The following is a 26,409-nucleotide window of genomic DNA, read 5'->3' as shown; positions in this document are numbered from 1 at the left end:
GCAGCGCAGCAAGTGGGAAATGAGAATAAATAGTTCTGTACTTCGATATTAAAAAGTTTAATTCCACTCTTAATTATATAAATTTGTAGAGGGGGGAAACTGGTTTCCATCTTCTTTACGTGGAATGGTTAAAAGTACTGAATTCTAGCTCTAAACTTGCTGACGTTTTGCAATACCCAGGAGCTGTGCACGAGCTGTTACCAGAGGGGAAGATTAACCAGCACCTTGGAAAACAGGAATTCTCTACAGCATCACACACAAATCATGACAAACAAACAATTCATCATTTATTGTACATTAGATCATTAAAAAAAATAAAAAGCATGATAAACTTGAAAATAAATAGTGTAAGTTCAAAATGTTAAATCCTGAAACTCATTTCCACACTGAGTTATCGATTTCTCCTGACTCGTCCATCAGATGAGGTGTGGAATAGTTTCCTTTCTGCATATTCCCACTCCCAGGCACTGACTGCATTGACAGCCTGAGTTAAACTGACAGCAGAGAAGCCTCTTGTGACGTGTCCGCATCATCACCCACTATCTGACACAGAGTGCAAGAGAGTTTTAAATGCATGTTCTTAAGAGTGATCTACAAAACAGTTATTACACAGGGATTCGTAATGCAAGGTTAATATTATTTTCCCCTCATGAGTGAAAAGTCCCATTGAACATGGTTTTTAAAGTTTCTCTCTTCTGTGAATTCGCTGGTGTTTTTGAAGGACTTGTTTACAACTGAAAATCTTCCCACAGTCAGAGCAGCGATACGGTTTCTCTCCTGTGTGAGTCCACTGGTGGTATTGAAGGCTTTGTTTCACAGTGAAACTCTTCCCACAGTCAGAGCAGCGATACGGTTTCTCTCCTGTGTGAGTCCATTGGTGGTTTTGAAGGCCTTGTTTCACACGGAAACTCTTCCCACAGTCAGAGCAGCAATACGGTTTCTCTCCTGTGTGAGTTCGCTGGTGTGCTTTCAGGTTTCCTGAGCAACTAAAACTCTTCCCACAGTCAGAGCAGCGATACGGTTTCTCTCCTGTGTGAGTTCGCTGGTGGTTTTGAAGGCCTTGTTTCACACTGAAACTCTTCCCACAGTCTGAGCAGCGATACGGTTTCTCTCCTGTGTGAGTTCGCTGGTGGTTTTGAAGGCCTTGTTTCACACTAAAACTCTTCCCACAGTCAGAGCAGCGATACGGTTTCTCTCTTGTATGAATTCGCTGGTGTGAAACAAGGTATCCTGACTGACTGAAACTCTTCCCAAAGTCATAGCAGTGATACGGTTTCTTTCCTGTGTAAGTCCGCTGGGTTTTGTTTAAATGCACGAACAGCGTGATACCTTTCCCACAGTCAGGATATTCTCCACCGCCTGCCCTCACTTTAGCTGCTGGACTGGAACCTGGAAAATATGAACAGGAAAGACAGTAAGAGGGAGTGCTTGTAGGCTTAAATATGAACAGGAAAGACAGAAACAGGGACTGCTTGTAGGCTTAAGGTTGGTTCATACTTCAGACTGACAATTTCTGGTTGGAGTTGAGGGTCTCCGACCCCCTGCGACAGGTTGAATAATGCCATCCACACTCCTGCCACAGGTGTATGAACCAAACCTTAGGGCATGTGCAGGGCTGATTAACACATGATCCCTGACATTCGAACTGAGGCATGCATCTCAAAATCAAAATTGTTCTGACGGGTGTTATGCAGATTTCTGTACCCCATAGAATTCTGCATCCCCCCTGTGCAGATGCAGTTTCTCAGACTGCTGGATGCGGACGCGCACACGCGATATTTCTGTACCCGAGCCCAGGTGTTTTCTCAAGCACTCCTGCAGCTTCAACACATATTGTGAACAAGACAAAACTAGTGATGTGGCAAAATAAAAACCGCACATTTAACTCCACTGATTTTCTAGATATGCAGGACATTCAGCCTCCTGTGTTGCTCATCCATGAAACCCTTGATTTAAAGTAACCTTAGAAAAGATTTTCTTCTTTTAAAACGCGTTTTCATTTTTTTCACATGTACTGTCCAGAATCATCAAGTGTTCATATCCAGCGATCTTTGAAAGAAAATGCAACTGTGTCGGGATGGAATCATCAAGGGTACACAATTCTACAGGGTATAGAAAGCTACCATAGGAAACACCTGAATATACTTGTATGTCAAAACATTGACGATTCTCTGCTCTGGAGAAAAGGGCATTTTCTTTAATGAAGCGCGTCAAACCCAAGGAGTCAAGCATTTTTAATTGTGCTCAATTGTTTAAACTTTGTCAAAAATGGCCAAATATTAACAACAAGAGCGTATCTGCAAATACAGCTACTCAGAGTTTTCTTTCGTTGCCTTCACCAGATGCATCGGAAGGCTTGGCATTTAAATCAGCCAAGCCTTCATTTTCATTACAAGCAGGACGTGCAGACGAGATCGCGACATGTTAATAAGAGACTCCTCTTTATTAAAGCTAGAATGAACAGTACAGTATTTTATGCTGGACACACTCTATTACAATTGTTCTGCATGTCTGGATTTACATTAAGAGGAGTCACTTCTGCATTTAAATGAAAACCCCATTTAGTTGTTTCACATGAACGTGTTTCTCAGTGTGATTGAGATACACGAATGGATGAACAGGATCAACTGCATTCTTTAAAGAGAGTAGAAAAGCAGAGGTACAACACAGACAACCAGAAGCCCTATTTATAACATATATGCAGTAATTTAGAGAAAGCTATTTATGTAAAAAATGAGTAATAGCACTATCTCAATGTTTGTATTTTAACATTTAAAACTATATATTTTCAAAAGTTTAAACTTGATAAATGTAATGGAATCTAGCACCCCTAATAATGCTACACATGTACAATAATATCCCTCTATTTAGACACTGAACATTTCTAATGTTATATACAGTACTTTAGCTCTTCTCCCCCTTGGTATAATCGGGTAGGAGTGCCCGTGTGAAAGGGGCTTATATCTGTATCTTAAGATCACCAGTAGTGAGTCCTATCCTGAACTGGTGTGAGTGGTACAGGAAAAACAAATAGCTAGTAATGTAACCCACATGCTCCCTCCCTCCCTCTCAACCACACTGTGGATATCAAGCAATCTAGAATGACAATGTCACAGCTACTGGGAGTCACTCACCTGCTAGACTGCATTCTGAATGTGACTGCCCGTCTCCCTGTCCACCTCCTTGCGTGCTGTTGGGAGAGCCTTCCTCTCCAGCACCTTGCTCTCTCACGCAGATTCTCTCCAGCACCACGCTACACTCCCGCAGGCGTACAGGCTCCAGCTCAGGGATGTTTGGTTTGAAGTCCTCTGGTTCTTCCTTCACTGGTTCCATGTGGTCAAACTCTACTTCAGGGGGACCCCGTTTAATACAGACAATTTCCAGCACCTCTTCTTGTTTAACAGGAAGGGGTTCTTCTGTCTGGGGGATCTCCAATTCATTGTGCTCAGCTTTAATCTCAGAGACCTCTGGCTGGCTGCTGTCACACTGCATCTCACAGAGCTCCTGTTTCATGGGGAGAGAAGCCAACCCAAAGAACTCCACTCTAAAGGGGAAAAGTTCAGGTTCAGAGAACTCCTCTTTAATCTGGACAGATTCCCTCTCCACACTGTCCATGGCAGCACACGGGATTCTGGTTAGAATCTGAAAAAGAAAACATGTATTTATTTATTTATAGTACTATTCAATGACTGACAAAATCTGTCCTTAATCGCAGGGCTGGCTTTACTATTGAAGGGACACAGAATTTCTTGTAATATGTTTATAATACCAGAGGATTTGGGGTGAAAGTTGGCAAAGTTACAATATTTCTCTTTTCATTAAATAAGTATGTTGCGTTTTTTAGAATATCATGAGCAGTGGTGTAGTCCTAAATCTGGAGGTACGAGAACGCTGGGGGGGGGGGGGGGGGCACGTCAAATCTAGTCCCCCCTGGGAACAGGCTTGTGGTTGTTGAGCCCGTAGCCAAGCAAAGGATGCACTGAAGTTACTTGCGTATTCCAATGGGGCGTGGCATTGTTGGATTTTTTTATAGTTATCCTGACAATCAGTGTTCCCTCTAAGGCTAAAATGTGCACATTATTCACAGTAACTGGCAACAACCCTCGCAAGTTATTATCATAACTATCAACCTCAATCGAGACTCCAGCCTCTCGAGGTAAACCTATTACTTGAAGACCATTCTTACAAAGCATTACATAAGCAGAGCTCGCTCGGGCACCAGCGAATCTACAGGTACAGGGGGGGGGGCGAAGCAGGCTTCTGGTGATTCTGCCTCTATAGAGAGTGCTGCTCATGAACTTTACAGTCGTATAATTGAATACTAAAAGCAGTGAAGCACAATCATCCTGTGCTATTTAGAAGTATACATACTCCATTAAACCACAATACTCACACTTTTATGGTTTTTGTTTTATTTCCCTTTTAAAAAACGTCCATTTCAGAAATCCTCTCAAGTGTAAAAATGCAATCAGCACATTAGTTGAGAATACTCATTTGTTTTATAGTACTTGAAGACATACCATGTCCATTTTCTTTTGAGAGTTTATCATGTGACTTCTCTCCATGTCTCTGCTGAAACAACATGGCGGCTGCACCAACGAAGAAAAAAAAAGCAATGCCATTAAATATCACAATGCCAGTCATGAACACGCAGAGAATAAGAAAGCAAATAAGATGACAACAATGCCATTAAATATCACAATGCCAGTCATAAACACGCAGAGAATAAGAAAGCAAATAAGATGACAACAATGCCATTAAATATCACAATGCCAGTCATGAACACCTAGAGAATAAGAAAGCAAATAAGATGACAACAATGCCATTAAATATCACAATGCCAGTCATGAACACCTAGAGAATAAGAAAGCAAATAAGATGACAACAATGCCATTAAATATCACAATGCCAGTCATGAACACGCAGAGAATAAGAAAGCAAATAAGATGGCAACAATGCCATTAAATATCACAATGCCAGTCATGAACACGCAGAGAATAAGAAAGCAAATAAGATGGCAACAATGCCATTAAATATCACAATGCCAGTCATGAACACCTAGAGAATAAGAAAGCAAATAAGATGACAACAATGCCATTAAATATCACAATGCCAGTCATGAACACCTAGAGAATAAGAAAGCAAATAAGATGGCAACAATGCCATTAAATATCACAATGCCAGTCATGAACACGCAGAGAATAAGAAAGCAAATAAGATGACAACAATGCCATTAAATATCACAATGCCAGTCATGAACACGCAGAGAATAAGAAAGCAAATAAGATGACAACAATGCCATTAAATATCACAATGCCAGTCATGAACACGCAGAGAATAAGAAAGCAAATAAGATGGCAACAATGCCATTAAATATCACAATGCCAGTCATGAACACGCAGAGAATAAGAAAGCAAATAAGATGGCAACAATGCCATTAAATATCACAATGCCAGTCATGAACACGCAGAGAATAAGAAAGCAAATAAGATGGCAACAATGCCATTAAATATCACAATGCCAGTCATGAACACGCAGAGAATAAGAAAGCAAATAAGATGGCAACAATGCCATTAAATATCACAATGCCAGTCATGAACACCTAGAGAATAAGAAAGCAAATAAGATGGCAACAATGCCATTAAATATCACAATGCCAGTCATGAACACCTAGAGAATAAGAAAGCAAATAAGATGACAACAATGCCATTAAATATCACAATGCCAGTCATGAACACCTAGAGAATAAGAAAGCAAATAAGATGACAACAATGCCATTAAATATCACAATGCCAGTCATGAACACCTAGAGAATAAGAAAGCAAATAAGATGACAACAATGCCATTAAATATCACAATGCCAGTCATGAACACCTAGAGAATAAGAAAGCAAATAAGATGACAACAATGCCATTAAATATCACAATGCCAGTCATGAACACGCAGAGAATAAGAAAGCAAATAAGATGGCAACAATGCCATTAAATATCACAATGCCAGTCATGAACACGCAGAGAATAAGAAAGCAAATAAGATGGCAACAATGCCATTAAATATCACAATGCCAGTCATGAACACCTAGAGAATAAGAAAGCAAATAAGATGACAACAATGCCATTAAATATCACAATGCCAGTCATGAACACCTAGAGAATAAGAAAGCAAATAAGATGGCAACAATGCCATTAAATATCACAATGCCAGTCATGAACACGCAGAGAATAAGAAAGCAAATAAGATGACAACAATGCCATTAAATATCACAATGCCAGTCATGAACACGCAGAGAATAAGAAAGCAAATAAGATGACAACAATGCCATTAAATATCACAATGCCAGTCATGAACACGCAGAGAATAAGAAAGCAAATAAGATGGCAACAATGCCATTAAATATCACAATGCCAGTCATGAACACGCAGAGAATAAGAAAGCAAATAAGATGGCAACAATGCCATTAAATATCACAATGCCAGTCATGAACACGCAGAGAATAAGAAAGCAAATAAGATGGCAACAATGCCATTAAATATCACAATGCCAGTCATGAACACGCAGAGAATAAGAAAGCAAATAAGATGGCAACAATGCCATTAAATATCACAATGCCAGTCATGAACACCTAGAGAATAAGAAAGCAAATAAGATGACAACAATGCCATTAAATATCACAATGCCAGTCATGAACACCTAGAGAATAAGAAAGCAAATAAGATGACAACAATGCCATTAAATATCACAATGCCAGTCATGAACACCTAGAGAATAAGAAAGCAAATAAGATGACAACAATGCCATTAAATATCACAATGCCAGTCATGAACACCTAGAGAATAAGAAAGCAAATAAGATGACAACAATGCCATTAAATATCACAATGCCAGTCATGAACACCTAGAGAATAAGAAAGCAAATAAGATGACAACAATGCCATTAAATATCACAATGCCAGTCATGAACACCTAGAGAATAAGAAAGCAAATAAGATGACAACAATGCCATTAAATATCACAATGCCAGTCATGAACACCTAGAGAATAAGAAAGCAAATAAGATGACAACAATGCCATTAAATATCACAATGCCAGTCATGAACACGCAGAGAATAAGAAAGCAAATAAGATGGCAACAATGCCATTAAATATCACAATGCCAGTCATGAACACCTAGAGAATAAGAAAGCAAATAAGATGACAACAATGCCATTAAATATCACAATGCCAGTCATGAACACCTAGAGAATAAGAAAGCAAATAAGATGACAACAATGCCATTAAATATCACAATGCCAGTCATGAACACGCAGAGAATAAGAAAGCAAATAAGATGACAACAATGCCATTAAATATCACAATGCCAGTCATGAACACCTAGAGAATAAGAAAGCAAATAAGATGGCAACAATGCCATTAAATATCACAATGCCAGTCATGAACACGCAGAGAATAAGAAAGCAAATAAGATGACAACAATGCCATTAAATATCACAATGCCAGTCATGAACACACAGAGAATAAGAAAGCAAATAAGATGGCAACAATGCCATTAAATATCACAATGCCAGTCATGAACACGCAGAGAATAAGAAAGCAAATAAGATGGCAACAATGCCATTAAATATCACAATGCCAGTCATGAACACCTAGAGAATAAGAAAGCAAATAAGATGGCAACAATGCCATTAAATATCACAATGCCAGTCATGAACACGCAGAGAATAAGAAAGCAAATAAGATGACAACAATGCCATTAAATATCACAATGCCAGTCATGAACACACAGAGAATAAGAAAGCAAATAAGATGGCAACAATGCCATTAAATATCACAATGCCAGTCATGAACACGCAGAGAATAAGAAAGCAAATAAGATGGCAACAATGCCATTAAATATCACAATGCCAGTCATAAACACACAGAGAATAAGAAAGCAAATAAGATGACAACAATGCCATTAAATATCACAATGCCAGTCATAAACACACAGAGAATAAGAAAGCAAATAAGATGGCAACAATGCCATTAAATATCACAATGCCAGTCATGAACACGCAGAGAATAAGAAAGCAAATAAGATGACAACAATGCCATTAAATATCACAATGCCAGTCATGAACACGCAGAGAATAAGAAAGCAAATAAGATGGCAACAATGCCATTAAATATCACAATGCCAGTCATGAACACGCAGAGAATAAGAAAGCAAATAAGATGGCAACAATGCCATTAAATATCACAATGCCAGTCATGAACACGCAGAGAATAAGAAAGCAAATAAGATGGCAACAATGCCATTAAATATCACAATGCCAGTCATAAACACACAGAGAATAAGAAAGCAAATAAGATGACAACAATGCCATTAAATATCACAATGCCAGTCATAAACACACAGAGAATAAGAAAGCAAATAAGATGGCAACAATGCCATTAAATATCACAATGCCAGTCATGAACACGCAGAGAATAAGAAAGCAAATAAGATGACAACAATGCCATTAAATATCACAATGCCAGTCATGAACACGCAGAGAATAAGAAAGCAAATAAGACGGCAACAATGGCAAAGCACTGCATCGTATGCTGAAAAACTAAGAGCTAAGGTGCTGCGCTCAAGGTGGAGCTTCCCCGAAGTAAGCTAAATTAACTGCGTATTTCATTATTTTTTAGTATAGTTTATTTCTTTCTATGCTACTTGTCTTTAATGAAGCTATAATGAGCTATTTTAAACCACGGCTGTTTCTTAATTGAATTATATTTTCTGATGAAGAAATGAGCTCAAAACTATTTCTCACTATACAATCCTTAAAGGAAATTGGTCACTTTACTGTGTAAAGGATGTAGCCACTACACTACACACCGCTGGCTTCATAAAGACATTCTGTCTGGAGACAACTCTCTAAATCTTGCAAAGAAACACTGCAGAATTGGGAAAGAATCAATTGAGAGGATTACTTATGTGTTTACATTAAAAGGGGCGCTATTGAAATTACAATATGGGTTATACAACCAACAGGGCTGCATTGGATCAGATGTCTTGTTTAAATTTCAAGTAAATAGTAAAATTGTTGAGATACTTGTGTTGGAATATTGTTTCAAAATTGTATAATGCAACAAAAATATATTGAAAGGGTTAATGCGTGGCCAAAGGTTTCTCACTGATAATTTACCCTCTCAGTCAAAATGGCAAGTTTCTCAGTATCTAAAAAGCTTAGAGGGAACGCTGCTGACAATAGCTATGTTTCCATCAACAAGACGAACACATTTCTAGCGAACTTGCAAAATTTCACAAAACAATATGCAAATCTTACCGTGCAAAAACAGGGTTCCATTAAAATGAATACTAGCGAACAAACAGCTCTACGTAATGATGTCACAAGCTGAAGAAAATGGTTAGCACACAAATTCTTAATCCAAAAAAAAAAAAAAAAGTTCAATGCATTTCCATCTACTTTCTGTATTCAGTCGCTATACTAGCGTATACTCTAGTGAATAGCCAACCTCGCTGATCAATCTGGTTATATGACGTGTTGCTGGACTGAGTATTTTGTAAGGTGTCTGTGTAGAATGACTGTGTCGACCCCTGCATATAATATCATTTATTAAAGATGAATTTCCGCAATAATATCTGTGCACAAACGTTTTCCAGCAAACTACAGAATTAACCAGTATTGTATCACAAAGTCTAATATAACCTGTTGAATATAATGTTACGTTAACATATTGAATTACATACTGCAGTTTAACACAATTAAGCAGGTTGGTGATTCCCAGTCCTTACATAAAATATGCCTTTACCGTTAACAGAATGCTACATTCATTGTTTACTGAACTAATATGAAGCATCATCATTTATAACATATTTAAAAGTACAACAATTGCAAACAGCATCCATCTACCTGTAATTTTAGGCAACTTAAACTGAACAGAAGTCTCCATAGCTTAGCCATGTAGCTGTCACTCGCTGAAGCTGATTTTACAGGACATTTACAGATTCTAGTTACTGACGCTTCGTAGAACAAAAGTTTGTTTTAATCCCCGTACAAAGTTATACTAATCTTATACATGGTTTTAATTGTGAGTATATTTAATGAAAGATGTTAAACGTTTATATACGAACATAGAAACTGTACATAATTCATATTAGTACTGTATTTTGTAACAAACTATTGCAAATGTGTTTTTTCTTAAACATGTACCAGTATGTACGTTTTCTTAAAAGGATAAAGGAATCTTGTTCAAATCACGTCAGTGCGCTCGCTCACCGGTGATGCACAGTAGAGGTCACAGATTCCAAGTACCTGGCACATCATAAATGATATCTTTCTAATTCCTGTGACTGAAGGTATAAGAATACTCTGTGGCTGCAAAATACCGACAGCATGTAGCCTGCTGGGGTCACGTGACTGCAACCTCTCACTTGGATTGTTTACATCACGTGGTTCTGTTCATTGTCTTCAGTATTATTCAAATGCTGGGGACAAAGTAGAATGTACAGGTCAGTACTAAACGGTAATTTTTTCTAAATAAGACAGTGGAAATCGCTTAAGCAACTAATGTATGTCAAGATAATATTATAGGATGGTTGGTGTTTATGTGTTTCACTTAAAAAAACGGACCTCAGGACGTCCGGGCTTGTTAGTTCCTGCCACACGGACACAGATGCCAGTTCCCAGACCGTCCAGTCAAACCCGGACAGGTGGCAACCCCAACTCAGGGAGAAGTGTTGAATTCTCAAATGCTCTGCAACCCTTGTGAACAACAACACACATTCTCCCCATTCACTAACACCGTGACCCGACCCACTCCCCTTATAATACATGCAAGACAAACTGAATAGACAGCAAGTCCTGCAACAAAGCAATTGCCCGGGTTGTTACAATATATTTAGAAGATAAAATATATGAAAGCATGATGACCTTTATTACAAATTGAACAAGAACGGTTGAATATTTATTTTCGCTTCATACAGTATTAAATGTCATTGTTTATATGATAGTGACAAATAAATAAAAACACATACATGTCTATGTATTCATTTATTAATTTTCATATTAATGTATTTATTTATGTTTCACTTTTATCAAATATTAGGCTATCCTTCAGCATTGCTAATTCTCAGAAATCAGGTTCCTTTTTTGTCCAGCGGGGACCACAAATAGCATTACTCTCATCAACCAGTATAGACAGCGGAAACTGTACCTCCTTGTGCAAATGGGGACCACAATGAGTGTTACACTCACAGGAAACCAACTGGCTCGAAATATAACAAAGTCTAGAGAATTTTCAGCTGGCTGACAATCTTTCAAAAATACTGTTTGTCTCAACCAATAGTATAGCACTGACAGTTACCACAATACGCTTGTAAACTGAAGGTTGTGGGTTCAAATAAAGATTTTTTTGCAGGCAAATGTTCCATTTTAAAACAGAAATAAATAATTTTGTTTGCCTAGGGCGACAAAAATCGTTGCGCGGCCCTGCCCCCATCCATTCAGCTGAACCAGTTTCACTCTACATTAGTTCCCGTATTTGAAAGGGATAACAAGAGCACCAATTCATTACAAACTCAGACAACCGGTATTATTGTAAAGCAATAGGATATGCAAGACACGAGACTTACAGCAGTTTATATGAAAGAAAGAAAGAAAGAAAGAAAGAAACAAACAAACAAACAAACAAACATTCTCATACCCAGTTTCATACACACATGATTAAAGCAGCGTCATTATTAACTCTGTGTGTAGCACTCCCCCCTCTCCTACATTGAATGGTTTGGTTGAGAATAAGCTCGTATCACTGCCCTATTGTAGCCGCTTGTACACTCAATGTGTTTGATTAGCAGGACACCTAAAAGCCTGGAATAACAAAATGCATGCGTTTGTATGCAGTTATTTAAATTACCGGAAATGCAATAGGCGACCATATAGAAAAATAGGAGCCTGCAGGCTCCAGATATAAAGAGTTTACTCGCAGCACTGCTAACTGTGAAACCTGTAGAATTATTCTGTTAAGTGAACCCGAGTCAGAATTAAAACTGCTAATAGACAAACGTTACATGCCACGAAGATCTAGCGAAATCTGTGTCATATTTACTGTAACTATTAATACATTAAAGACTTATATTAATAATAACGATAACAACAATAACCAAAGCATCACAAACAGTTACAATCCTGCCAAGTAACACGTTGACTATTTTGACACAATCAGTTCCAATCAGACAATATAAGGCGAGTATGAAGCTGATTTAGAAGATGAATAAAAAGAGAAGCGTACTTCAGGTATTGTCAGTGGGATCTGCAGCACGGCTCTAGTCACTCGCTCTGATCGTCTCGGTTCTTCTCTCCAGGGTAAACAGGCAGCTCAAACTAACAGCGACAGGTAATCTGTGTGACTAGACTAGTCCTCACTGCAGATTTAACCCCCTCTCTCTCAGTTCCAGGTACAAGACCACGCCCCCCACACGTCAGCCCCTCCCCGGGTGTCCGCTGTCCGGTGTTAGCCTCTCTTTGTTCTCTTCCAGAGGGACTCGTTAGCGCTTTCCTCTGATGGGTGAGCTGCAGTGAATGCGTCCTTTCTTCTCTTCAGGTGAGAGCCGTTACCAGCCACTCCAAATCTGAAAATGTGTTACAGTGTGTTAGTTTAGTTCAAGGAGAACAGGTTGTTTTGTATAATTCATATATTTGCTTTGTTTCACTTACACAGATGTATACAGCACTATGAGATTACAAGAACACAGTTTAAGATACTGTGAAAGAAGCCGTTCAAGAGGAGGGGACAATTTCACCCCCCAGGTGATCAAGGAAGTGCAGCACTATCTGAAAGCAAGTCTTGTAAACTGGTATTTATTATAACTCGTGTAGCACCAGATATCCTGTAGCAAAATAAAAACATGTTTCTTTCACGCAGGAATATTAAAAACCCTGTGTGATGCTCCACAGCACGAGTTTGGAATTGAGGTCTCCCTCAGTGTTTAAAATGATACCAGCAGAATAAAAACTAGTGAAGGAAACACAGATCCACTTCATTGAAAGTATATTTAAACATGATTTCAAACATGTTAAGGAGAAACCAGTTCATACAGAAAATCAGTTAATGAAAGTGTCCAGTAGATGGCAGAATGTTTCCTTTTATTATTTTCAGTGCAGTCCACCAATCCAGTTTATTCTCGGATATCAATAACACCGCTATCAGATTTCTGTGCTGTTCTGTTTTATTTTGTATATTATAAACTCACACAATGATTTCTAATCTCATCCATTTTCTAAGTCCTCTAGTGTGGCAGGAATTCAATTGCATTGATCTTCAGTAGAAATCAGTGGATATTGTAATTTCAATATGCATGCAGGTTGTTTAAAGCATAACTGGACCCACATGTTAAGGTGGCAGCAGAGTGAGACTTCTCTTCAAATTAAGCTCATCACCACTGCAGTAAAACAAGATAAAACACTGGGTTTATTAGACTAAACTGGGTTGATATAATATTCTTTATATGAGAGAGAGAGAGAGAGAGAGAGAGAGAGAGAGAGAGAGAGAGAGAGAGAGAATTCAAAATCAGTTCTATATCCAAGGAGAGTCAGTAACTAACAGGATACTCATCAGCTCTGTATCCAAGGAGAGTCAGTAACTAACAGGATACTCATCAGCTCTGTATCCAAGGAGAGTCAGTAACTAACAGGATACTCATCAGCTCTGTATCCGAGGAGAATCAGTAACTAACAGGATACTCATCAGCTCTGTTTCCGAGGAGAATCAGTAACTAACAGGATACTCATCAGCTCTGTATCCAAGGAGAATCAGTAACTAACAGGATACTCATCAGCTCTGTATCCAAGGAGAATCAGTAACTAACAGGACACTCATCAGCTCTGTATCCAAGGAGAATCAGTAACTAACAGGATACTCATCAGCTCTGTATCCAAGGAGAATCAGTAACTAACAGGATACTCATCAGCTCTGTATCCAAGGAGAATCAGTAACTAACAGGACACTCATCAGCTCTGTATCCAAGGAGAATCAGTAACTAACAGGACACTCATCAGCTCTGTATCCAAGGAGAATCAGTAACTAACAGGATACTCATCAGCTCTGTTTCCGAGGAGAATCAGTAACTAACAGGATACTCATCAGCTCTGTATCCGAGGAGAATCAGTAACTAACAGGATACCCATCAGCTCTGTATCCAAGGAGAATCAGTAACTAACAGGATACCCATCAGCTCTGTATCCGAGGAGAATCAGTAACTAACAGGATACTCATCGGTCACTAGAAATACTCAGTGAAGAACAGGGGTGTGTTATTTTTGAAAAAACAAATCTTGTTCAAGGAACAACATGCTAGAAAAATCTACTTGCTCCCTCCCTGTCGCACAAAACACACAAACAAGTAGAAACTTGCAGGGTGTTGGTTTCATTTAACAGTGAACACAATCAATCAGTAGTGATTAGCAGGGGGGTGTCTATTATTATTATTATTATTATTTATTTCTTAGCAGACGCCCTTATCCAGGCAACTTACAATCATTACAAAATATCACATTACAGACAAGGGCAGTTCAAATCAATAAAGTCAGTAGCACAAAGGATCAAATTCAAATAAGAGAAAAAAAGCACACCCAGTAAATAATTGCGCTTGAGAGTGATTTCCACTAAGAGCAGTTAAACTTCTAGTGACAATATTTTCTTATAAGAGCAAAATCCATTGAGAGCAAGTAGTGAATACAGTGAATGGATAAGAAGCATTTCAAATAAGAGCAGTTACCAAAAACATGAATATGGAATCTATACGAGTAAAATCAAGTACAAGATACAGTGGACAGTTATAATTAAGAGCAGTAGTTGGATACGGCAAGGTGTGGAGCAGTTCAGGAGGGTTACAGAGGCTGTCTGAACAGGGGTGTCTTGAGGAGGCGCTGGAAGGTGGTCTGGGACGGGGCAGTCCTGATATCCGTGGGCAGGGCGTGCCACCACTGAGGGGCGAGGGTGAAGGAGCGGCTCTGGAGGCGGGGGCGCAGAGAGGGTACAGCGAGTCTTCCGGTGATGGGGGAGCGGAGGGGGTACAGCGAGTCTGCTGGTGATGGGGGAGCGGAGGGGGTACAGCGAGTCTGCTGGTGATGGGGGAGCGGAGGGGGGTACAGCGAGTCTGCTGGTGATGGGGGAGCGGAGGGGGGTACAGCTAGTCTGCCGGTGATGGGGGAGCGGAGGGGGTACAGCGAGTCTGCCGGTGATGGGGGAGCGGAGGGGGGTACAGCGAGTCTGCCGGTGATGGGGGAGCGGAGGGGGTACAGCGAGTCTGCCGGTGATGGGGGAGCAGAGGGGGCGAGAGGGGGTGTAGAGAAATGATAGTCTGGAGAGGAGAGGGAGCAGAAAGATCAAGACAGCGATAGGCGAGTATAAGAGTTTTGAATTGGATGTGAGCTGCAACAGGGAGGCAGTGGAGGGAGCAGAGCAGCGTGGGAGAAACGAGGAAGGGAAAAGATCCCTGAGGAGATGTGTAATGCTGTTGTAATGTTCGTGGAGCACAAATGCAATTCATTCTGCAGCATGGAGAAGCACATATTGAACACTTGTGATTATCAGAGGTAGGTCAGTGGCGCCCCCTCGTGAAAAATTGTGGGATTTGCCTCTCCATGGTTCCCTTATCCATATGCAATTTCACCTTCCTGTGCCCTCGCGTTTGTGAGATACGGTGCGTTGATGTTGTAAACTTGCTTTCTAATCACCCTGTATAATTAGGGCTGCATTTCTGTGTTTCTTGACTTTTCTACTCTCCTGTAAAAAATCAATTGATAGCTGTGAAGGCTTTCCTGTATCTAAGTCACAACTGAGAAACGTGTTAATAGTAAAATTTATTTAATTGAACTAAATGGTCTTTTAAAGTCTTAAATCGGAAGTCTTACTTTTTCATTTCAAAGCAGAAGCGACTCCTGTTTCTTATTGTAAATACAGTAACAAGAACGATTGTAATGAAGTGTGTCCAGCATCCTACTTTATTATTCATTTATAGGGTTAATAAATATGAGTCTCTTATTAACATGGTGCGATCTTGTTTGCACAGTCTGCTTGTAAATCAAAAATGAAGGCTTGGCCCATTTAAAAGCCATTTTAGTTGTTTCACAGGAAAAAAAGCCGTAAATGAAATCAAGTCTACTATTAACACGTTTCTCAGTTGTGAGGGAAACACACCGATAGCTTTACAGGTATCAATTGAATTCTTAAAGGACAGTAGAAAAGTCGGGATAAAACACTGAAAACCAGAAGCCATTATATATATATATACACACACACACACACACACACACACACACACTATATATATATATATATATATATATATATATATATATATATATATATATATATATATATATATATATATATATATATATATATATATAAAATACAGCAACAACAAAAACATCAACACGTTTTTATTACTCAGGCTACTTCAAAAAGGGCATTCACCTTCCTTTTTTCATAGTAAGTAGGCTGCGTTTCTTTGGGTAGCTTTATCAGCCAGTATCCAAACATGTTTTCTTTTTCTTAAATCCAAAGCTAGAACATTTCCTTTTGAATTCCACTTACTTTATATTGATGTTTGTTGTTGTTTTAATAACAGTAAGTGCTTTCAAGTGGAGCAACATTAGACGAAATGAACTTTCAAAAGAGAAGGCTGATCCAGAAATGTTTCAGTCACAAGGATTACTTTAACAAAAGCACCGACTCGTTTATTACATTAGTAAATTATTTTTGTTGGGGTACATCTTGGTTGTTTTTTCCTTCGATTTATCAATAATATTTTAAATAACAGACTGTGGGCTGAAGCCCCGTGTGTGAGACTGCTGACTGGTACTCGACACTTTCTTTTGTTTAGTGATGCGGAAGGTGATTAAATCCTTTGCTGCTAGGAAAGGGGCGTGGCAGCAAACAGGCCTGTTTTTGGCATTTTGTAAAACAATCTTATTATTTATTTACTTCTTAGAAGACGCTCTTATCCAGGGCGACTTGCAATTGTTATAAAATATCACAGTACAAAGTATCGCGTTATAAAATATCACATTACAGAATATCATAATACAGGTAATAGCAGTTCTGAAGGTACAATAAGATCAGATTTAAGAGCAAAGTAAAGAATACAGTAGACTATAAGTAAGAGCGAGTTTGACGAAGAGCAGTTCAAATGTACAGTACATATTTGCTTATATGTGCTATTGTATCGTCAGAGTGGGTCATATCATTCTGTGTATGAAATGAACAGAAATTGAATTTACAGAGGGGGTCCTAAGCCAGTCTCGGTGTTTACTTGGTTTCTTTTCACAAACTCCCCCACTGCCAAAGAATGCTTTCAAAAAGAGTCATAAACTAAATACTGAACACGGGGTGTATCTTCAGCAGCGCTGAATAAATCATGTGCGCCCGTCCGTGTCTTTCAAAAGCTCCGTCAAGTTGCCCCCCTTCCCCTCCAAACAGCACACACGTTGAGTCATATCATTTGTTCTCCCAGTTTGTGCCGCTATAGTTTTTAAGATACTAACAACTATTTTTTTAGGGGCGTGACGTCACTCAGCCCCTTACAGTAATTGGATTGGTCCAAACTTGTCTCATTCGATTGCGGCAGTTTGTGCCGTTGAAACGAACGTTTGTGCAGCCATGGTTTTTAAGATAAATGATTATTTTATAGCGGAGTTATGTTGTCCTGTTTTTTTTTCGCCACGATCGCTCCTCCAGCAGATCAGCTGTACCCCCCTCCGCTCCCCCATCACCGGCAGACTCGCTGTACCCCCTCCGCTCCCCCATCACCGGCAGACTCGCTGTACCCCCTCCGCTCCCCTATCACCGGCAGACTCGCTGTACCCCCTCCGCTCCCCCATCACCGGCAGACTCGCTGTACCCCCTCCGCTCCCCCATCACCGGCAGACTCGCTGTACCCCCTCCGCTCCCCCATCACCGGCAGACTAGCTGTACCCCCCTCCGCTCCCCCATCACCGGCAGACTCGCTGTACCCCCTCCGCTCCCCCATCACCGGCAGACTAGCTGTACCCCCTCCGCTCCCCCATCACCGGCAGACTCGCTGTACCCCCTCCGCTCCGCCATCACCGGCAGACTCGCTGTACCCCCCTCCGCTCCCCCATCACCGGCAGACTCGCTGTACCCCCCTCTGCTCCGCCGCCTCCAGAGCCGCTCCTTCACCCTCGCCCCTCAGTGGTGGCACGCCCTGCCCACGGATATCAGGACTGCCCCGTCCCAGACCACCTTCCAGCGCCTCCTCAAGACACCCCTGTTCAGACAGCCTCTGTAACCCTACTGAACTGCTCCACACCTTGCCGTATCCAACTACTGCTCTTAATTATAACTGTTCACTGTATCTTGTACTTGATTTTACTCAGGGTTTCATTCCAACCGAGCTCTCAATTACTGAACGAGACCCTGAATTGAACTGATGTGCTTCATTAGCCCCTTGTTTTCAGCTCTTGAACAGTTTGCATATTTCAAGTTAGCCGTAACATTTGATAAGTAACTGCAACTGTTTAAGAGCTGAAAACAAGTAAAAAGGTCTAATTAAGCAAATTATTAGTTCAATTCAGGGTCTAGTTCAGTAACTGAGCCACAGGGGGTCCCCAGGACCGAGTTTGAGAAGCCCTGGTCTAGAGCCTCACAGCGCACCCAAAGCGTGGTGATATTATCTCATGATAACACACACACACACTGTCGTGTGTTACTGCTTCATTAATGCAGTCATTAGGGTTATATTATGTTTATATACACTCTCTATTGATTTAGATATTCGGGTTGGATACCTCGGGATCCTTATTGCGAAGCCAGCGGAACTCCAGCGTTTCTCCGACCCAGCGAAGGAAGCGTTTGTCCCGGATAACCCCTCCCGTGATGATCGGCGCTGCCATGACAACCTATGACATCACCCGCACGGCTCCTATACTTTAGCGCACGTCAGGAACGTTTTATTTGTTTCCACAAAATAACATCAATACGATTGAGCTGAGCTGCCAGTGTGTAATAAACAAACCCTCAAATATCAGAGAATAGATACAGAGACAAGCCGTGGCACCAGCAAGAGGGGACAATGAAAGCGCCAGTTACACTTTAAATACATACATAAATAAATAAATGACATGAAACAAAAATACATGTGGGTATATTTTAATAAAATAAATCTACACCTCTATAATTCTGAGTATTTATCTAAATAATGTCACAGTTAATTCTTTACAAATTAATCATTTCTGTTTCCTCCGAGTGCCAAATAATGTGGCGTTATAGTTTAACATTAATGGATTTTAGAAATCTATGCTAGTCTGCCCCTCAAACAGTTTAAAATATAAATTTAGATTTATATGGCAGTTAGTATATAAATCAATTTCGAAAATGGGTCGCATTTTGTAATTTAAATAGGTATGAGCTACCAAAACGTATTTTTGTTACATATGGTTATTAATGTATTTATTTGATTAAACTTTAATCGAGTCTTTCATTTTATCTTCTTGAAGTTACCACAGCGCCTCGCGCCGCTCGGAACTTTGGCATTTTTAAATCCTAACGGTCTCTGCTCAGCGGAGTGGAATGTTCAGGAGCCGGTTGCCTAGCAGCGTCTCCGCCTCCTTCTCTGCCCCGCCCCCTCTCTCCCTCTCTCGTTGCTCCAGCTAGGAGTTCACATTCAGCTTCCTTAGATTATATAGCGCCATTCTTTACTAACTTTTACAAATGAGCTTATTGGAGGCTTCGTGTTTTTAAGATGGTTCAGGTGCAGTCCGGGCAGACTGACTGCAGCATCATTACAGTATACCGCACTGCGCTCGGCTTTGTGTGGAGGCTGATACACAAAATAATGAACGACTGGTAAAGAAATCACATGCATTGCTTTTTAATGGTAAATGTGGATCTGGTATTCTAAGTATTATCTACAGTTAATTCCGCTATATTCATATTCGGAATGTAATACAGTATTAAGACAGGGTCCAGTATTAGAAATCAATGTTCATTGGCCATTCCCATACATTCTCTATATGTTTCCACATTGTGGCTGCAATCCACAGGGACAAGGGACTCAGTGACGTTAACAACTAGAGCCCACAATTAACCAATATATTTAATATAAAGAAATGGTTCATGTCTTTCTCATAGCTGCTTCTGTGTGTATACACCAGTGCTATTTATGAGAGTTGCCGGCGATGAGGGCTCTACCGTGTGATAGTTGACCGCGACGATAAAAATACTTACGATTGCGCATTAATGAGCGACTATAAAAGTTACATTGGGAGAAAATATATTCATTCACCACTGTCTAGACATTTTGTAGATGCCAAACATTCAGCTTCAGATCTTAAATTCTGTGGCATACAAAAAATATTTCAAGCTGGCAGAGGTGATAATCTCGATCAAAAACTATCACAATGTGAATCCAAAGGGATCTTCTATCTCCATGCGGTACAAACTGAAGGATTAAACCAAGAGCCAGGATAAGTACTGCAGTATTTAGAAAGCGCGTCTGTGTGAGTCAGGATGGCCGAGCGGTCTAAGGCGCTGCGTTCAGATCGCAGTGTCTCTGGAGGCGTGGGTTCAAATCCCACTTCTCACAAATCCTTTCTGTTCATTTATTTCTTAAAACATCCACCGAATGCTTGGTAATTTGAATGCGTTTAATTATGCCTTTCCATTACTTTGAATGTGTCATTGTTCAGTTTAACATGAGAAAAGCTTTGTGCGTGTGTCGCCGGTTAGCGCGTAGTGCTAATAACGCCAAGGTCGCGGGTTCGAGCCCTGTAGGGGCCATGACTTTCCTTCTTTACATAAACCACAGGATTTGTAATAGTGCCAAAATAAACATTCTTTAAAAAGAAATGAAGCGAAGCGATATGAAGAACAATCAGTAATCTCTCTGAAATCCTGATCTTTAAGCGAGTTAGCTGGGTGGGACATAAACGTCTGTTTCAGGTGCAGGTACCGACTGTAAGGAGAGTCAAATATCTGCCAAGTTTTACGCAGTTGTCCAATCATAAGCAAGCAGAGGCCGTTCACGGTATTCTGCATGAAAATTGAAGGCGAGTGAGTAGCCAATGGGAAAGTGAAAGATCTGACAACTGTCCAATCATTCGTGAGCAGAGGCGGGGTGTTAATATTCCGAATAAACACTGAGATTCGCAGACTCTTACTGAGGAAAATACATTTCAGTATGCAGAATTTAATTCTGTCTCTATTTTTTATTTCACCAGACAAGGGGAACACCGTAGTAGATTTAGTTACGAATCCACGTTTTCTGAATAATTGTACTGGAGATGAACGATCTTTAAAACTGAGTAGTGTTGACAAATTGAAACAAAGCGAGACGCTATCTACACTTGTATTCCAGTTTATCTGTGTAAACATGCTATTTACAAATATTTGCATTGTGTATTTTATGTAAATTATTTAAAGAATAAGCGCAGCATGCACAATTACTGCCTGGGACTTGGCCTTATCAGAGTGAGCCAAGAATAACTCCAGCTAAAACTCATATAAAAGCTTTGTATTACAAGGAGTGTTTTATTTTTGATTGGCTGCATTGAAGCACCACATGTAAAATCACTCCACCGGGTTACGCAGTGTAACCAGGCTTAGCCGTAGTTCGGGTTCAAGCACCTTTAAAAACGTGACCCAGAGAAGAGAACTGGAATATTCAGCACTTAGGCACAGTTTTATTACAACAGAAAACAAACAAACAAAACCCTGCTCTCACGAGCACTGACTACACACATGCAGCTCCCTGTCTAACTTGCAGGACAGCTCAGCGGTTTACCTAACATGTAATGCAACTCAACACACAAAAACCAAAAGGTAGGTTTTTTTTCACAATACCTTTTACGACCTTCAGTCGGGCTTCTTCACACAACAGCAGCAGCCTGGAGCAGACTGGCTGCACTCCTTTTAAACACTGCACCTGGCTCTAATTATCAATAAAGGGCAGGAGCAGATGATAATTAACAATTAAACAATTAAATTAAACAATTAGCTTGGCAGGGAGGCTTTTTAACCCCGTCCCTGCCATAAAACAAGCACTTAGGATTGCAGGCCCCCTGTCCTGCTACACCTGTTCAGTAGGTAGTGGTAAAAGAGGAATCCTCAGGGGCTTCTATAGTGACCAGTCTTTCACTGAGTACTGCTCACAGGACTGTGGCATGCAGTATGAAGATATAGGAAAGAGCCAGAGTGACTCCCCAACAGACCTGGGACAAATCTAGTTCATTGAAAATAAAAAAAAAAGTTTCAATAGTTTAACTTGAAACCAAAAGTAAATACTACATCCAAACTGCACTATATATTTGTAATAAAGTTCTTTGTTTGCAATTTTAATCTTCTTGTTTGTTTTCATCGTACTTTTGACAGGAAAGCAGGACTTCAATCAAAACATAAATAAGTGATTTGAAATAATAATAATAAAAAAAACCCTTCAGACAGCTGTGAATGAATGCCTGTGTTAACAACTTTGTCAGGGCTGCATAACTCTGGGGCAAGAAGGGTTTCATTTTTTCGATCCCCCAGAAGCCTTCATTACCCGATTTGAATTATTTGTTTAATTGGACAACCCTTTTAGTTGCTCTTAAGCAGTTGGAGATTTACAGACAGCTACACACACCTGCTGGACTGACTGTGACTCTAGAGGAGCAGAATTGTGCATCACTAAATGTATACAGTGCCTTGCGAAAGTATTCGGCCCCCTTGAACTTTGCGACCTTTTGCCACATTTCAGGCTTCAAACATAAAGATATGAAACTGTAATTTTTTGTGAAGAATCAACAACAAGTGGGACACAATCATGAAGTGGAACGAAATTTATTGGATATTTCAAACTTTTTTAACAAATAAAAAACTGAAAAATTGGGCGTGCAAAATTATTCAGCCCCCTTAAGTTAATACTTTGTAGCGCCACCTTTTGCTGTGATTACAGCTGTAAGTTGCTTGGGGTATGTCTCTATCAGTTTTGCACATCGAGAGACTGAAATTTTTGCCCATTCTTCCTTGCAAAACAGCTCGAGCTCAGAGTAAAAAAACTGAAAAATTGGGCGTGCAAAATTATTCAGCCCCTTTATTTTCAGTGCAGCAAACTCTCTCCAGAAGTTCAGTGAGGATCTCTGAATGATCCAATGTTGACCTAAATGACTAATGATGATAAATAGAATCCACCTGTGTGTAATCAAGTCTCCGTATAAATGCACCTGCACTGTGATAGTCTCAGAGGTCCGTTTAAAGCGCAGAGAGCATCATGAAGAACAAGGAACACACCAGGCAGGTCCGAGATACTGTTGTGGAGAAGTTTAAAGCCGGATTTGGATACAAAAAGATTTCCCAAGCTTTAAACATCCCAAGGAGCACTGTGCAAGCGATAATATTGAAATGGAAGGAGTATCAGACCACTGCAAATCTACCAAGACCTGGCCGTCCCTCTAAACTTTCAGCTCATACAAGGAGAAGACTGATCAGAGATGCAGCCAAGAGGCCCATGATCACTCTGGATGAACTGCAGAGATCTACAGCTGAGGTGGGAGACTCTGTCCATAGGACAACAATCAGTCGTATACTGCACAAATCTGGCCTTTATGGAAGAGTGGCAAGAAGAAAGCCATTTCTTAAAGATATCCATAAAAAGTGTTGTTTACAGTTTGCCACAAGCCACCTGGGAGACACACCAAACACGTGGAAGAAGGTGCTCTGGTCAGATGAAACCAAAATCGAACTTTTTGGCAACAATGCAAAACGTTATGTTTGGCGTAAAAGCAACACAGCTCATCACCCTGAACACACCATCCCCACTGTCAAACATGGTGGTGGCAGCATCATGGTTTGGGCCTGCTTTTCTTCAGCAGGGACAGGGAAGATGGTTAAAATTGATGGGAAGATGGATGGAGCCAAATACAGGACCATTCTGGAAGAAAACCTGATGGAGTCTGCAGAAGACCTGAGACTGGGACGGAGATTTGTCTTCCAACAAGACAATGATCCAAAACATAAAGCAACATCTACAATGGAATGGTTCACAAATAAACATATCCAGGTGTTAGAATGGCCAAGTCAAAGTCCAGACCTGAATCCAATTGAGAATCTGTGGAAAGAACTGAAAACTGCTGTTCACAAATGCTCTCCATCCAACCTCACTGAGCTCGAGCTGTTTTGCAAGGAGGAATGGGCAAAAATTTCAGTCTCTCGATGTGCAAAACTGATAGAGACATACCCCAAGCAACTGACAGCTGTAATCACAGCAAAAGGTGGCGCTACAAAGTATTAACTTAAGGGGGCTGAATAATTTTGCACGCCCAATTTTTCAGTTTTTTATTTGTTAAAAAAGTTTGAAATATCCAATAAATTTCGTTCCACTTCATGATTGTGTCCCACTTGTTGTTGATTCTTCACAAAAAATTACAGTTTCATATCTTTATGTTTGAAGCCTGAAATGTGGCAAAAGGTTGCAAAGTTCAAGGGGGCCGAATACTTTCGCAAGGCACTGTATATTATACTTGATGTGGGATTTTGACAATTTATGTGCCTGGTGAAAACCAACATGAACACGCTGGAGCTATGAGGCAGCAGTGCAAACCACCACCATGCTAGAAACTATAACCTAATATACATGAAAAATCATAAATTAAGACCCCCAGTGGTTACAGAACTCCTTGGTACTATTATTATTATTTCTTTCTTATCCAGGGCAACTTACAATTGTTACACAAGATATCATATTATTTTTACATACAATTATCCATTTATACAGTTGGGTTTTCACTGGAGCAATCTAGGTAAAGTACCTTGCTCAAGGGTACAGCAGCAGTGTCCCCCACCTGGGATTGAACCCACGACCCTCCCGTCAAGAGTCCAGAGCCCTAACCACTATTCTACACTGCTATTCTATCTGTATGTAATCAAACAAGCTTCCACTTTTAATAAGAACAGATAAACCACTCCCTTTCTACACAAACAAACATCACAGATGTCTTCAGTGATTCTAATCTTTAATACGAGGCTGTAGTTGGATTTGTATTTGCATCACAGCTTGTTATTTAGGGGTTGGGGTTAAGGGTAGGTTTGGTTTGTCTTCAATTCCACTTTTAGCCACCAACTGTACCTATAGGCAACCGCTTTCACTTCAATACAACTGCACCTTGCTAAAAGAGACCCATTTAATCAGCACCTCTATGTGACTACATGATAAATTGCTGTATTGTGTGTGTGTTTCACATATGGACTTAAATTGCTATATATAATTTTTTAGCTGATGCTTTTATTCAAAGTGACTTGCATTTGTAACCATTTATAGAGCTGGGTATTTTACTGGAGCAATCTGAAGTACCTGGCTCAAGGGTACAGCAGCAGTGCCCGACCTGGGTTTGAACCCTCAACCCGCCTGTCAACAGTCCAGAGCCCTCAACACTAATCCACATGCTAGTATATCTATGTGAACAGGTGCAGGGGTGAATATACCCTATATCTAATTCACTGTCTGCATGCTGCAAATTAACAGTTATAGAATATATATATATATATATATATATATATATATATATATATATATATATATATATATATATATATATATATATATATATATTATAAACTGATTGCACAATGGTTTACGCAGGCCTGTATTTTTATTTTACATCTACATTGAAATTCTAATTTCAGTTTGTATTTCATGGCACAGGGATATTTAGCTATGACATACAAACTCCATTGGCATATGTGCCACACAGATCCATGTTGGGCCAGGTTACATGCACTTGTAGAAGGGATGATCCTTGTGGGATACTCACAGACAAAAAGCAGGTCAACATGATATAACCAAAGGGACTGAAACAAAGGGATCATCATTCAACTCTGATAAATCAATTGGCATATCAGCTTAAAGGACAGAACAAAAACTGGGATGCAAATAATATGAGTGACTAAACTACCTGAATTCAGCTTCCTGTATTTGATTGCATATACCTAGGCTAACCTGTACAGACATGTAAGCATGTCCATTTTACACTGTAAATAAGATGACAATGACACACATTATTCTTAATTGAACTAATACGATTGAGTAAATGTAGACTGTGTGAAGCTATACCCCTATAAAAATATACCACGGTTCTATAGTGTAGCTATAATATTATTATTATTCTGGTTGTACTGCATTATTGTAACACAGGGAATTGTACATTGATGGTGTAGGATACATATATTATACAATACAATTGTACTTTCACAGATACCATCGTACCTTGTTCCAAAATCCAGTGGTACCTTTTTATAGGGTTCCGTTCTAACAGTATTGTTGCAATAGAAACACACGGATAATTGAACAGTTTCCAAAGAAGCGGAGGGCAGGATATTAATCAGAGAGTATCAAGCAATATGTTTAAAATACACTGACATCAAGACCATTC

The 26,409-nt window shown here is 39.9% G+C and overlaps 1 protein-coding gene and 1 non-coding gene across 7 annotated transcripts in view; one reads left to right on the top strand and one right to left on the bottom strand.

Annotated features, from left to right (window-relative positions):
- Positions 1–274: 274 nt before the first annotated feature.
- LOC131696745 (zinc finger protein 79-like) overlaps positions 275–26,409 on the bottom strand; it is a 42,159-nt gene continuing 16,024 nt past the window's right edge. Inside the window, exons 1-4 of one of the 6 annotated variants that reach the window (XM_059018654.1) lie at positions 21,848–21,909; positions 12,276–12,615; positions 3,135–3,642; positions 275–1,389 (exon numbers count right to left, since the gene is read on the bottom strand). In XM_059018654.1, coding sequence (XP_058874637.1) covers positions 680–1,389; positions 3,135–3,615 — 1,191 coding nt within the window. In that variant the 5' untranslated portion in view covers positions 3,616–3,642; positions 12,276–12,615; positions 21,848–21,909 and the 3' untranslated portion in view covers positions 275–679. Of the gene's footprint in view, positions 1,390–3,134; positions 3,643–4,520; positions 4,592–9,310; positions 9,380–12,275; positions 12,616–21,847; positions 21,910–26,409 lie in introns of those variants that run through there. The other 5 variants (XM_059018653.1, XM_059018655.1, XM_059018652.1 and 2 more) reach the window with 5 other exon arrangements.
- trnal-cag (transfer RNA leucine (anticodon CAG)) lies at positions 20,510–20,591 on the top strand. The gene has a single exon. It is a non-coding gene; the product is annotated as a tRNA-Leu (tRNA).

Source organism: Acipenser ruthenus, unplaced genomic scaffold (assembly GCF_902713425.1).
Source record: "Acipenser ruthenus unplaced genomic scaffold, fAciRut3.2 maternal haplotype, whole genome shotgun sequence".
In the NCBI taxonomy this organism is placed as follows: Eukaryota; Metazoa; Chordata; class Actinopteri; order Acipenseriformes; family Acipenseridae; genus Acipenser; species Acipenser ruthenus.
The sequence above is the reverse complement of the archived record's forward strand: the minus strand, read 5'-3'. Positions and strand labels throughout refer to the sequence as shown.